We start from the raw sequence: 15,835 nt of genomic DNA, 5'->3' as shown, positions 1-15,835 counted from the left end.
CAAAATTAATTTTAAATCGAACAAAAAAATTTTATAATACGAAGAAACAGGAAATTTTAAAATGATTTTCAAAACATTAATGCAGAAAAACATAAAGTCACAAAAGTTCTCATATTAGTAATTTTCTATCTATATCATTTCCACGTTTTACCGAATGACTTCGTTTCCAGGATTGTGTCCTTGTCCATCCCTTTGTTTTCAATGTCCATGGTTGTAGTTGTACTTGCTTTGTTTCATAATTATTTATGAGCAAACAATATTGGACACCTAAATTTGCACAGCTCTACGTTCTTGAATCTGTATTTGATCGAGGGAATACAACTCCAAGCAAGTCAAAGATCACATAGAGAGTCTCTAAATAATCGTTACATGATCTAATTTGTGATATAAATGTTTAGAGTTAGTTTAAGAATACACGTGCTAACTCCAGAAGGCTTGCAATCGTCCACATAAGCACACAATTCTCAACGTATAATTCAATCAAAAGGAAAAATGACGAAAGAGAATTTTAGGTATGATTTCTTGTCCAAATATGATTTGTTCTTCATTTTACCCTTTTTTCCTTTTGGTTACATAATTTTAACATGAATATTTCATATTCTCGAAATATCAACAAGTTATACCCAGCTACCAAAATTACGTAACATTTGAATAAAGTATATTCTGAACAGCCATTCAAAAACTCCATTACAATCAGGCGAACTGCACTACTCCATTACAATCAAGAAGACGGATGGGGATGAAGAAAATATTCATTTTGACAAATATCAACTGCAATTTTCCATCTATATAGTCATCCTGTCTAGTGAAACTGATTTTATCGGATGCCCCAGAACAAATCATTCTATATATTTAAGTATAAAAATTGCACAGTTCGACCTGTAAAAGAAATATTTTATGTTATACTAAATTAGTATGTACGAATAATTATATGTTATAGTAAATAAGAAACGTTTTTAATGTTTACCCGTTGTTTACATAGGGTAGGTATGGTATTATCTCTTGCTCCATTTCTTTATTTCTGTTTTTCCTTATATCTCGTCTCACGGCAAAAGCTTGGTCAAACAATAATGAATTAACCACAGTAAGTGTTGCATTTGCATGTGCCTTCACTTAATCTGGTGTATGCTCATTATGGCTGCAATTTTATATCTAGAATTTTCACTCTGAAATATTGACAAAAAAAAGATACCAAGTATTCTTCGGATATGAGTATGGAATTAATAAATACTTGCACCCTACCCATGGACGACTCTCTATAGGCAATTTGTAGTTCACATGTTGTTGTAAGACAGTTCCATCTGGTTGACCTTTGTTCATTCTCGCTCGAAAGTCCCTTTGCCAAGTCATCATACGAGCACATTCCATTTCAAATACAAAGTCCATGATTGCATATTCTTTAGATACGAGGGTGCAACCATCATTAATGAATCACCTCAACAACTTCAACTCTAGCTCAATTTGCTAGTAGAATAAATAGATACAAATTAAATATATTAAGTATAAAATGAAATTGATTGTAATGGCTAAAGTTTACTCATCGCAACATTTATATCTTTTGTTTGATCCAATAAAGTTCTCAACCAATCTCTTCCATAGACATTCCCAATGGCACTTTCCTAATATGCACTGCATAGCACAATTTAAATTAGTGTTGAATAAATTGAAATAAAATTTAAGTATTTAGACCAACAATAAAGAATGTTCTTTGTTACCCCGATTCATTCTTCACTATCCAGTCTCTAAGCGTAATGTACATTTCCATAGGATAGTCTTCCAAAGGATGTCTTGTAGACGACGAAGATTGTATCTATTTTCCCTTCTTTTCCTCTCTCTTCACAGTGTTTCAGAACTTTCAACATGTTGAGACGTTGACGCATCCTTTGGTTGATCATTGGGAATTGGACCTCTACCAATAGGAATGTCTTGTTGCGTAAACTTATAATGGCTTTTATCTTTGATTGCGAGTCAAATAATTTCTGCAGCATATTCTTTTTTTGTTCATCAACATAATATCACATGGAATCTAAATTGGTATTCACATAAGAGTGCATGGTTTGATAATGATCTTCCTGCCATTTTTGTTATTGTTGGAATAATTGTTGTCATTCTCCATATGTGTGTTGAAGAAACTTGATAATGAATTATCCATGTAGGAATACATGCTAGATTGCATGTGATCTTCTTGCCATTTTTGGTGTTGTTCGAACAACAGTCTTTGGTTGTCATAAATTTCTGTTCTCAAGTTGCCTCATATATCGTACACATCTTTTATTATATCTTGCCTTTGGATATCTAGCAGTTCTACCATTCAGTCTTCAATTACATAATTGGAGGTGCTAGATCCAAAATTAGGCTTGATTGCGGGTAAAGTTCTTGAGGTACTGGTAATGTTCGTCTCTTGCACATATATGTTATCCCTTTCTTCTCAAAAGTGCTATCTGGGATTTGTTGTGCCAAATTATCCAGTTCTCTATTGGTGATCAACTGGCAGTGAAAGATTTATATACAAGATGTCTCCAATTCTTCTTCTGTAGGGTGTAACACTGTAATTACTTGAATCTGTAATTTTAATAAAATATCAGAATCATTTTATTACATCTTATATTTAATTAATTAAACACAAATGTAATTATACATTCATTAAAAAATCATACCTCTCGTGAAGCCAAAAAAATGTTTAACCAATTTTTCAATCAGTATATTATTATGCCTCCATCTATACATTCGTGGACCTTGTGCTATTTTGTATCGACGACGTCTGAATTTTCGTCCAATTTCTGAAAACACCTCATATATCCAATACTGCAACGCAATTATAAATTACAATTATTATTTTTTTACCAATAAATTAAGTTAATAAAAGAATATATAAAAATACCTGAAATGCAAGTGGATACTCCAATAATGCATACTTACAATTTGTTTGTTCATTCTGTTGTACTCTTTGTGTTCTTTGCAATTGTGATTCTTGCTATAAATTTAACAAAACAAAGTACGCTTTTCAACCCCATGGATATGCAAGAAATTCATCAAGGTGCTTCACCAATAATCAATAATTCTTCCAACTGGTTTCATAACACACTCCACCACATAACTAATCACGACTTAAATTTATCTTCTTCGTCTTAACATTGATGGAAAACTTCAAAGAACATTCTCATGCTAATTCTTTGACTACCATTGAAGTAATGTTTCTAAGACGATTGTTATTATGATCAATCTCTATGACCGGTTCATGACAAGGTAATCTAGTGATAAGGCAAAATTCTTTCATACCAAACCTAACAATACGGTCACTAATCTTACCTAAACTTCATTATTCTTGCCACAATGTACAAGTCGCATTACAAATTCATGTACGAATCTACTACTAAATTGCTCTTCTCCTCCTCAATAAACAACTCCATAAATAAATCCATAAAAATTACTACACATCATAGAACATTGTTGATTTGCATCTATAAATTCAATAAAATCTTTAAGGTGTTTATGATTTGGATAATGAGTGATAAAAGCAAAAAACCATTGATTTGGAGAGATTATATATTCCAAAAATATCTGCATAAATAATTCAAAAAATAATATTTGTAAGAAAATTTAACAATTCTAAACAAAGAGGACTTATATTTGTAAAAATTCAAAAATACATCAAGAATATAGAAATTCAGAACTTCGTGTGTGGAGACCCTTGGATCTCCACACAAGGGTCTCCGTGCGCAGAGACCCTTGGGGCTCCGCTCATGAAGGCCTCATGGCCTCCGTGCGCGGAGATCGACCCTTCTCCTACACTTGTGAACTAAATTTCTCAAGTAAATGCTTACCTTTTCAAGCTATGGGTGGTGATTGCTTGTATTGGACTTGACTCTTGCTTTAGGATAGAGAATGAGGACTTTGAGATTGAGAATGAATTGTATAGATAAGGATAAGGAATGTATTATATGTATGGTAGTAAAAGGCATTCTAGATAAATAATTTATATTTGCTTTTACTATTTATTATAAATGTACATATTTATATATTTACGTATTATTTAAATTAATGAATTAATTTATAACATGAATTTATATTTTCTAAAAAAAATACAAAACATAAATTTTTTTCGATGTAATTTATACTGGATATTCTTAATTCAAACAATTCAAAGCTATTTCTATGCTATAGGTAAAACTTTACTTCCCTATATCTATCTAATCATGCCAGTGATTAAAGTATGGGTGCGATAAGATTTTACAGTATAGATACATCTTTTTTCTACTTTCTTACTAACTTTGATGAATTTAAAAAGTGTTTTACTAACTCAATTATTCCATGGATATCATTCACGTACTATAAATTAAACATTTCAAGTAGTCCCCATATCTTATGCCTATTCCAAACTTTTACGTTTATTAGTTTTATATAATAGAATAATAAGAACTAAGGAAATACTCCCCAATTCCATTGAAGTCATTCTTGTACTATAAGTAAAATTTTAGAGTAATCTCTATGTCTTATGCCAGTGATTAGACAGTAAGGTATAGCCATTTAGACAATAAAGTATGGCTATTCATAGGATTTTACAATTTAAATAATTTTATTAGTTTTGAAACTTAAAAAATACGGTTTGTATTGAGTCTTTCTTCTTCTATTATTATTTTTATATATTATAGTGGGTCCCATCAATGCCTTCTTTTTTTATAACTGATATATGGACACATTAATGCTTTAATCTCATCTTTTCAACATGACGTTTCCAAAATTAAAATTTTATTAAACTACTATGTCTCAATTTGATATTTTATAAATAGGCAAATACAAAGTTTCAACTCCACATCTGCAAAAAGAAAGATATTATCATTACTACAAGAAATTCTAACTTGTATTCACACAACCTCCTTCTTCTTCCTCCATATTAACTACTTTCTTACATTCATAGCTATACTTATCTACGCTCTAACTTATCGTCCATGTCATTTACAGATATAAAAAATGACTACAAAGCCACTTTTCCCTTGCGGAGTGTCCGGGGTGCAGCGAGTGACTTCCTTAATTTGGTCCCCCGTGCTATGGAAAGCCGTATTCGATGAAAGTCGTATGCACTTCTTGGAGGTAGATCTACACCTCATAAATTCATTCCACAGATTTCAGCTTCAAAGACTAATTGGTTAGCAAAAGTTATCGTCGCAAAAAAAAATCCCCCAAAACTGCTCGAAATTTCAATAGTCGTTACCAGAATCTTACTCTCATTGATTTAGAGGTACATATATACTTCTCGCTAAAATAATTTTCTACCTATCACTATACCTGCATACTTTCTAAATATTTTCATCTTTTTCTAATGTTCAACAGGGAAACAAAGTCACAGCAACAATGTATGATGACAATATTACTACGCTAAACGATCAGTTCCAACTTGGAAAAACATATGTTGTCTCAAATACAACAGTTAAAGATTTCAAAAGTGATTCCGCAGTTCTCTTGGGCAAAAAATTTGGAATATAACAGGAAGAACGAAGGTTGAAGAATTAAATGAGGACAACTTGAATCTCCTGTTCTCAAAATATGAACTTACTCCATTTGATCAACTAAACAAGCATATGGACAAGAATACAAACGTAAGTAATATTTCTAACACAATAAATTTAAACTAATCATTTCATATAATGTTTCATAATTTATTTTTTACGTTCAAATTTATTACATGCAAAATACATTAAAAAAAAAAAAAAACACACTTTACGTGACCTTCTTGTAAGTGTAATGGGTGTCGCTATAGTTATTCGATAGAAACGACTTATTCAAACTAACTTTGGTACACAAGCCTATCTACAAGATGTTGTCTTGATAGACAAATAGTTCAAAATTGTGATACTAATATTATGGGATAGTTTTGTCGAATAAGAATGCACTACAATAATTGAAAAGCTTGCAACGGGCTACAAATCTCAAGGTTTCTTCGTACAACAGTAAATTCGATTTAAAAATACAATTTCATCTATAGTACTATTATTATTTTAAAAAAAAGAAATATAAATTATTCCTAATTTCTTTTCTACAGGCATCACACTTTTCAACCAAAATAAATAACGATTTTTTCATTAATGTCCAACTACTGACCGTTGCAGAGTACAAAGAATGGTACTACAACATACCTAATAAACATATTGCTTTTACAACTTTCATACAAAAAAAAGAGGAAAAAAAAAAGAAAGAGTTACGTTTTAGAACTAAATATGTCATTATTTCTTGCAGGGTGGAAGCTAACAAAAAAACATTTGACAAGTTGACAGAGAATAAACATTTTTTTGCTGTTAGCCCACCAAAACTTTCTCCTTCAACTGAGAATGAATTGACACCAATTAAGGATTTACTAGGAGTCTATCTAATGGTAATTCTAAACTAACGAACTAAGACCCTATTTGGAGGACATTTTTTGGAAGAAGAAAAGTAATTTAAGGACCCTTTTTTGGTCACCTAGGCACCACATAAGAGTGTATTGGTCAAAAAAATGGCTGCTTTTGGTGCTAAAGGTAGAAAAATGAATTTTTTTGCCCAAAAAATGTCTTCCAAACAAGGGCTGAATATCATTAGCATGAATACATTCTCTATGTATTTCATAATACACATTATAGTAACATCACGCATTTTCCTTCGTACTATCTCCCTATCTAATTACATAAGACATCTTTTTCTTAACAGAAAATATTCTATTGGGTGAATGTAAACTGGAAAATAGTATCAAGAATCAAAAAATTTTGGTATGTGTCCTGCAGCAACTAGAAGAAGACGTCCAATGCAAACTTTGGATAAATTCATAAAGCTTCTGCGAATATGAACACGCAAAAGCTATCCCGAGTTGATTTCTTCCATTAAACAAAAGTTCTAAGCTTTACTAATAATTACTTCATGAACAAGGTACATAATGCATAGCTAGAAAAAAAAACTTTTTAGGGTTAATGCTTTCGTACAACTTGAAGACAAATTTGGTTTATTAAATGCAATCATCATAGGAGATGCAACAGAGGTATTATTGGAAAGTAATGCCAATGCAATAATGGACCATCTTGAAAAAGTAGAACATCACATCCAACATCCTTCAATAATGCTTTCTTTTTTCACAACAAATATGCCACTATATTGAAAATATATTTCATTTACCACAGGAACAAAATACCGAACGCAATGATATCGGGAAATTGCAAAGTGATACGAAGATGCTCTTTTACCTAAAGGCGAAAGAAAAGTGCCACGACCCACCTGAGTACCGCTTTGAAATCATATTCGTATTCAACTCCTCCACGCCGACTGAAATAAATTCCTCAATTATCACAAATGATGCGAACAGGCCAACTAAAATGAAAGAAAGTTCAAAGAACAAAGATGCAAAGGATAAGAGCAAAGTTGATGGCCAAGTCAATGAAATTTCCATAGCCATTGAAGAAATCACTCCACCACATGCAAAAAGGTCTCTCTTCCAACCATCAAATGTACCTACTGAAGCAGAGTCAAAAGCTAAGAAAAAGACTCATATAGGCTACAAAACTGATGAAAATGATAATCGAAACACTGTAATCACCTCAAAACAAAAATATGAGTGAACAACATCTATATTACTTTTATGACAATAGGAGTCATGAGTATTTTATTTTGTAATTTTGAAAAAAAGTAACATGATCTGTCTATGTCTGTGTCTATGTACACGAACCTAATCGTATACCTTCGGGTAAAGACTACGGTTAAAATACTGTTGAATAGCAATACATTATTACTATTGAAATTATTAATAGGTTGTTGCACATAATTTAGTTCCCTTTTTATCATTTCCGTTGCAAACACAACGAACTATTTCTTAAATCATATTTATATAAATATTTCTCTATTTTCACACTACTTCATCAAATCCAATACTATATACATAACAATAAAGAAAAGAAACTAAATATAAAGATTATAAAAAGGAATTGCAAGCAAAAATAGGAAAAAAATCATTATAAAATTTTTAAATTAAAAATAAATATTCTTTAATTCAAATTTAACAAATAACTTTCTTAAATAATATATATTATATAATATACAATCCAATCCAATATATAATAATAAATAAATAAACTAAATATAAAAACTAAAAAAGGGATTGCAGGCAAAAGTAGAAAAAGATTATTATAAAGTTTTTAAATTAAATTGATATAATTAAAATTAAAATTAAATATTATTTAATTCAGATTTAACAAATTACTTTCTTAAAAAATATATAAATATTATTTAATTAAAAAAATTAAACAAATTAAAGTTACAAAAATGAAACAAATAATATATTAATATTATTTAATTAAAATTAAAAGAAATAAATTTTATCATAATAAGAAAAGAGTTAAAAAAAATTTTAAATAAAATAAAATGAATATAGTATGAACAAAAAAAATATAAATAAAAAATAAGCAAAAAAGAAAAAAGATCTCCGTGGACGGAGAGAATCTCTCCATCCACGGAGAGATTGTATCTCATTTCAAAAGGAGAGACTTTCTTTTTGACTTTTTAAAAGAAGAGTATTCTCATTTTTCTTTGTGAAAGGAAAGTTTAAATAAGTAGAAATTTATTTTTTTATTTATTTCATTTTTAAATTTTATTGTTTATATTATAGATAAATTGTTTTCTATTCTTATTTTTTTCTCACTAAACTTAATTTTTTCAATTATTGTTCCTTTAAAGGACAAAATTTTTTTTCATTTAAAATTTTTTCAATATAAATTATTTCAATGTAAAATTATTTCAAATTTTCTACTGGTGAAAATTATTGATTAATTTAGTTTTTAAAATTTTTTTCGTAGTATAGATATTTTTTTTAAATTCTTTTCTCTTTATAATTGAACTTAATTTTTTCAGGTACTGCTTTTCTCTCTTTCAATAGAGAAATTTTTTTCTGTTTCAAATTTTTTCAATATAAATTTGTTCGATTTAAAATTATTTCAATTTTTTTTTTTTACTGGTAGAAATTAATACTTTTCTTTGCACAGAGCTGAGTTGTTCATCTTTGTCATTACTATATTGAATCATTCCATCTCAAAATTATGTGCATAACAGATAGCTTACCTCAAATGTTTATTTTTATAACTAATTGATTCACTTCTTTTTTAAATATTAAACTCATATCAACATTAAAAAAGCTAATATCATGTTCAAAATGATCATGCCCATGCAAGGGTGATAGGCTAGTAATTTGATAATTTTGGATAGGGGTGAATGCGGTTCGGTTTGGGTGGATTGTGCTATATTTTCAATTCAAACAATTTTATGCGGTTTGAAATTTTTTCAAACCAAACCAAATCATTTTATCTTTTAAACCAAACCATAATTTGTGGTTTGATTCGATTTTAATCCATGGTTTACCTATCGATATTATAATAATATATTTAATATAAGTTAAATATAAGTTTAAACAAGAACTAATAATGTTAAATGTTAAATTATATTCATATTTACCATGAAACATATGAATAAATTGTTTTCAAAATTGGTTGCTAAAAGATGTTAATAGAGCAAATACATTTTTCTTTCCCTTTTCTAATTTGACATTCATATTGTCATATATCGATTGATAAAGGTAGAGCTACATTCTACTATTATAATTTGATTAAAACTCATTTCGTCTTGTTAGTGAGATATTAAATAAGGATAGAACGGGATATGTTAGATGTACAATAATTAATAGAGTTTCGACTTATTGAAAGTTGATGAATTTCATCCTCTAATTGCTTTATGAAAGTAGAAGGTAGAAGTACTAGTTAGAAAACTTTAACATTTTCACAAAATCAATTCGCTCCGTCGTTCGTTCTTTCCAAATCACAAACAAGTTCATTAATCATCTAGACACACAAGCAGTCATTTTTCTATCCAAACTACAACTCACAAGTGTATAATAAGTTTAAAAAAAAAATAAAAGAAAAAATAATGAAAAAATGGCTTGAATATGAATTTGAAACTTATCGAAAGAGAAGAGAAAAAGAGGCGATTCGGGTATAAATTAGTAGTCTAACAGGCGAAGGCGACTGGTGATTCGTTCAGTAGTGGCAGACAAGCGTCAAATGTTAGGGAAATGAGAGTTTATATTAGAGCTTCTGAAATTTTAGACGTGATTTGCTAACATAGTCTTGTTGAATTATGATTTGGAGTGTTAAAAAAAAAATATATCTATATATATATATATGATTTTGTAATAATTTTAGTTTAGTTTAGATATCGGATGAGAACATGTGATGTGAACTTGTTAAATCATAGGTCCGTAATGATAAACCTATTTTACTTTCTATAATTATTTCAATAGGTTGGTTGTAATTTGTATTGTAAATATTTTTTTTTTTTGAAAAGTAAAAACTATAAAATTTTTAAGTTAATAAAATTAATGTTTTAATAAAAAATTTTGAAAACGGTTTGGTTCGATTTTGGGCGATTTTTGAAAATCAAGACCTAAATCAAACCATTTCGAAACGATTTGATTCAATTTGAGGAAAAAGAAACCACGGGTCTATGTGGATTTGAACCAACAATTTCAACTCAATAATTTCGATTCGATTTGCGATTTAACGATTTTTTTGTGTAGTCCTATTTTGAGATCAAAAGGATACACAGTCAGCGCGTGTATCATAAATTTCCATATAAAAAGGCGTCTCAACTTTTTGCTAAAGAAAATCTATCATATCCACTAACAGGTTATTTTCCCTGTTCCCAAATTATTCTCGCACGCACGAAACGATGTCGTCTTCAGGAGCGGAGATCGCTGGCAAGAAGGTAACTCTCCGGAGCTCCGACGGCGAGGTTTTCGAGGTGGAGGAGGTGGTGGCGCTGGAGTCTCAGACGATCAAGCATATGGTTGAGGACGACTGCGCCGACAACGTTATCCCCCTGCCGAACGTCACCGGCAAGATCTTGTCCAAAATCATTGAGTACTGCAAAAAGCACGTGGACGCTGCCTCCGCCAAAACCGATGACAAGGTTTCCACCAACGATGATGACGTCAAGGCCTTTGACGCTGATTTCGCAAAAGTCGACCAAGCTACCCTCTTCGACCTCATCCTGGTATACATATCATTATGGTTTTTGTTATTTGACTTTTGATGATTATTTTAATTATTTTGTATTTATTTATTGCTGTTGATATTGGCGTTGATGCTATTTTTCTAGGTTATTGTTAGATTTGGCAATAAGTTGTGCGTTTTAGACGTTAATTGTTACATTATATCTGGAGTAGTTGTAATTTTGTTACTATGGCTACAATTGTTCTTGCTAATTATGCAAATAACCTATAATAATTTTATGTTATGCAAATAATTTACTTTGTATTGATGTTATTTTCTGGAATTACTTATAGATTTGATTATAAATTCTGCTTTTTAAGTGTTAATAGTCGCATCATATCTATAATTATTGTCAGTTCGTTACTATTGCTGTTTGTGCAAATAACCTCGAATAATTTTTAGTTACATAATACTTGTACATTTTGTTGTTACTATTGTTCATGCTATTGTTTCTTTTGATTGTTTGATCATTTTGGTTGTAAATTGTGTATTAGGGGTTTGTTAGTCTTGACATTTTAGTATACTGAGCTGGTGTTTCAGGTTTATTAGTTTGGGTTGTTGTACCAATGCTTTTATGAGCATGATAACTGTGCTTGGAATGTTGTTAAAGCAGCTGCTAGTTTATACTGATATTATTATTCTTCTTGTTATGGTTGTGATTTTGTTTATAAATATTACTGTTGTTTGCTTTTGTCTGGTAGAATTGTTTCCCTATTTTTTTATGAACCGTTTTAAGTGGTTCTTTATATGTTAAGAAACTAGGATATTAAATGATGAGGCTCTGAGACCGTGCTTGCACTTTGCAGCTGGTATTTGGAACTATGATAGCGTTATTTAGTACTTTGTTCATTTTGGGTGGGAATATACATATTACGGGGTTCTGGATTTCTCTTACTATAGGAAGAATTAATGATAGATTGTTGATCTAGAATTTAGAAAGGATGATTGTGAATCTGGCTATGATCCTGTGGGTCTGTTTGGTCATTTGTTTTTATTTATTGGGTGTAAATTTTAGAAGCACTGACACGAGTATGAGTGTCCAACGTGATGTGTGTTGGACATGCAGACATGCGATTTTGGAAAAAGATTTGTCACAATACGTTGGTTAAAATTTTAATTTTTTTAACTTTTTAAATTCAATAGTCTAAAGTAATATTTTTTTATACTTATTGCATCACACACATGAGGGCACGCACATATTATAAATAGAAATCAAACTTGATATTAAATTCATACATGTTTCTTAATAACACAAGTTCAAAAGATAAAAACGAAATTAATTACATCATTCATCTTTAGAGACAAATTAGCAACTTCAAGTACACCAATATCTTCAAATGTACCAAATGCATCTCCACCGATATCCCATATTTTAATCTGCCCCCTTATGAATATTGTGCACTCTTCCTCGACGAGAGACGAAGATTGCTATGGGTGGAAGCTAATCTTCCCCTTGGTTTGGAGTTCTTATACCATTTAAAAGAATGCAAAAGGAAAAAGTACTCTAATTTCACTCACGACGAGATCAAGAAGATGGTTGCTTCAATAATTTCAATGTGTAACTTTGAAGCATAGGTGTGCAAATGCCATAAATAACCCACCAAGTCATCGGGGTCCAAACGGTAACAATCATGGGTAGATTCAAAATCACCAAAGTTGTCTTCCATAGTTGAGAATTTATAGTACACTCCTTATTCACCATATTGTGCTCTTCATTTGACAAGTACATCTTGAAGCACTATATTCTTTCTCTTGAAATCTCTACTCTTGATCCTCATTAAGCCATTCCTCACTATAGTATCTGAATAAGAGAGAAAATTGAAGAAATGACAATTCATTTAATAACTAACTAGAAACAATAAACATTATGAAAATGTAAATAAACGATAAATGTATGAATTATATTTAAAAAATTACCTTGAATTTAGAGATTGAGACAAGCAATGAATTGGAGTTCTATTTTTGTTCCAACGACCTACAAGTATCCAATGAACAACATTGTAGAATGATGATAGCTCCTCTTAAACATTTTTCTCATGCCTATAAATCGTTCCTCGCACTTTCTCAATCATTGTATCACAAAATTCGTAAACCAAATGAAGGCAAGCTTTATCCGTATCACAAAATCTAAGCAGGTCTTAAATGAGAGAAATGTACGAAAGAACATAACTTATAGAGTACCATTAAAAATCATCAAGCACTGTCTTTCACAAAACTTGCCTTCGTCTTATCATCTCTTGATAAAATGTTCATTCTTCACTAATAACCAAAGCTTGAACACTATGTTGGATAAGCTTGAATCTTTATAGAATGACAACGGTAGAAGCTAATTGTGTCTTCTCTACGATAAGCAACTTTAATGACACAAATTCATTAAACATTGCTAGTCTCATAGATTGGTTAATGGTAAAAGTTTTTACAATCATACATTATCATGAAGACTAGTAATTTAGTTGCTTTCCTCATTTGTGATCTTATAATTTTCAACGTTCGTTGTGGCACAAATGTTCTTCAAAGCAAGATTTAGTTTGTGTACTGCACATGGTGCCCAAAAATATGAATATATTCCAATTCAACTATTTGCCCGACACCTTTACAATTTATAGAGCATTTAGTGTTATTGGGCCCAACAATTTGAATTGAAAAATTGCATTGGTTTACTTCCTCAGACTCTTCATTTCTTTTCCTCCTCAGTGATCACTGTCTCTTCATTTATTCTTCACTGTCAGCCACATCCGAGCCTTTCTTTCGCACCCGTCTGTGCCCTTCTTCCAGCCATAATTGCATTTCTTCTGGCCATCTGTTTTTCTTACTGTTCTCTTCCAGCAGTCTGCATCCTTCGTCTCCGACACGCTGCAAGGACCTCCGATGCATCGAAGATGTGTCGGAGACTACTGGTGTTCGATATGTAGACGCTGGCAGCATGTTCGTTCTTCCCAGGTTTAAACTATACTAGCAAACTTGTTACTCAAACTGAAATTGTAATTGGAACGCTGTGTATAGTTTTGTACGAAAGGCTGAAATTGTAATTGATTTATATATGTGAGGAAAAAAACCGAAGATTACAAATTTATATTATTTGAATAAACATTTTAGTTTGAGTACTATTAACAATTTTTAGATTTGAAACTAATTTTTTGAATGGTAGTTATCAAGTATGAAGAGCGTACATGTTGATTGTACAGGAATTGGGGTTCGCTATATCATTTTCTTCACCTAGTGCTACATGAATTTCTTGACGTCTTCCCTTTTTGACGTTTGAAGCTGACTTTTGTTATGCAGTATGTTTCTATGAAAATAGCTCAACTGTTTGATTTGAAAGACATGGGCACTAATTCATTTAGCACCCTATTATTATAATTGTATAGAATCATTCTGATTATATGAGCAATATGATGTACAGGATAAGACCTCGATGATAGTTTATACGTCGTTGTTAATTGCAAGCTTGCTTATAATTGAACTATTAATTGCTGCACAGTTTATTTGAACAAATGAAGAATAAAAAAAAAAAAATTCAGTTGCATTCGCGTTAGCTCGTGATCTAGGATTTTGTCAACCTCTGTTCAGTTGTGGCTGAGTTATAAAATTGATATTATCTATCCTTTCTGTTCTAACTTTTCAGGCCGCTAACTATCTGAATATCAAGTCTCTCCTGGATTTGACTTGTCAAACTGTTGCTGACATGATCAAGGGAAAAACGCCCGAGGAGATACGGAAGACATTCAGCATCAAGAACGACTTTACACCTGAAGAGGAAGAGGACGTCCGAAGAGAGAACCAGTGGGCCTTTGAATAGACGATTTCAAAACAGTTTGTGTATTTGTTGGTCTATTAAGTTTCAAGGATTTCATGTGGAGCTAGTTTGTTTCTTTAATGCAAATTTGTGAGGATTGTTTCAATTAACATAGTTTTAAGTTTGTAAACTTTATATCTAAATATTATGCTTTTAAGACTATGTTCGTCTATCTTTTCTAGCAAATCTGGCTTGGCAGCCTCGATGTCGATCGTCCGTGTTAGTATGATGTGACTTTCTCAAGTTACCTTCATTGTCGTCTCGTTCCTTCCTCTGCTCCCTTGCCAATCTGGTCCTAGAATCACAGACTTTGCTGCGTTCGTTGGTTGGGAAAGCAGGAAAAGTTATAATAGATCTCCTATAAAATGTTTTCTTTATGGAGGGGAGTACTAAATTACACAAGATTTAACTCAGAAACATTGAATATTAGGAATGATTTTCTAAACATCAGTAGTTAGCTTATGTTAAATACCAATGATATGGTACATTATTTAATTGACAAATCATTAAAGTAGTGATTAACTTATGTTAAGCATAGGTTTAATGATTCACTAATTAAATGATATGTCATTTAATTGGTGAATCATTATACCGGTGTAAATCATTTTCACATTGAATATTTACCTATATAATTTATTAAATCTTCAAATAAATTACTATTAATGTTCTATTTATATGCACTCTCTCTCACACACATTAATTATATTATGATTTAAATATCTATGTGCACGATGAATGCTTGTATCTATTTTTCATGTTTTGGTATGAAGGAAGAATGAGAATGAGCACAAAACTAGTTACAAGGTCTTGCAAAAGCCACCTCGGCAATATCTGCAAGAAGTTGTTTCTAAATTGAACTACTTCGTTAACTTGCATGAGTTTTCTTCATTGAAGAATTTGCTATATGAAATTAAACTTAGCACTTCTTTGGAAGGTTTTTTTTCTATTTTTTAACCACATATTCTTCAAAAAAATCGTTTTGTTA

The 15,835-nt window shown here is 30.8% G+C and overlaps 1 protein-coding gene across 1 annotated transcript; it reads left to right on the top strand.

Moving 5' to 3' along the window:
* The first annotated feature begins 10,657 nt into the window (after positions 1-10,657).
* Positions 10,658-15,022, top strand: LOC111394439 (SKP1-like protein 1A). Its single transcript, XM_023020264.1, has 2 exons — positions 10,658-11,055; positions 14,680-15,022. The coding sequence occupies exons 1-2, from the start codon at positions 10,732-10,734 to the stop codon at positions 14,851-14,853; spliced, it is 498 nt and encodes a 165-aa protein (XP_022876032.1). The 5' UTR covers positions 10,658-10,731; the 3' UTR covers positions 14,854-15,022.
* The last annotated feature ends 813 nt before the right edge of the window (positions 15,023-15,835 follow it).

The sequence above is a fragment of the Olea europaea genome, chromosome 5, assembly GCF_002742605.1.
Source record: "Olea europaea var. sylvestris chromosome 5, O_europaea_v1, whole genome shotgun sequence".
Classification (NCBI taxonomy): Eukaryota; Viridiplantae; Streptophyta; class Magnoliopsida; order Lamiales; family Oleaceae; genus Olea; species Olea europaea.
Note: the sequence above shows the minus strand (reverse complement) of the source record. Positions and strands in the feature narration are given on the sequence as shown.

Bases quoted from the DNA above. Each gene is read 5' to 3' on its own strand.
- LOC111394439 (XM_023020264.1), top strand. From the start codon at position 10,732: ATGTCGTCTTCAGGAGCGGAGATCGCTGGCAAGAAGGTAACTCTCCGG. The intron at 11,056-14,679 runs GTATACATATCA...CTAACTTTTCAG, and splicing joins CCCTCTTCGACCTCATCCTG to GCCGCTAACTATCTGAATAT.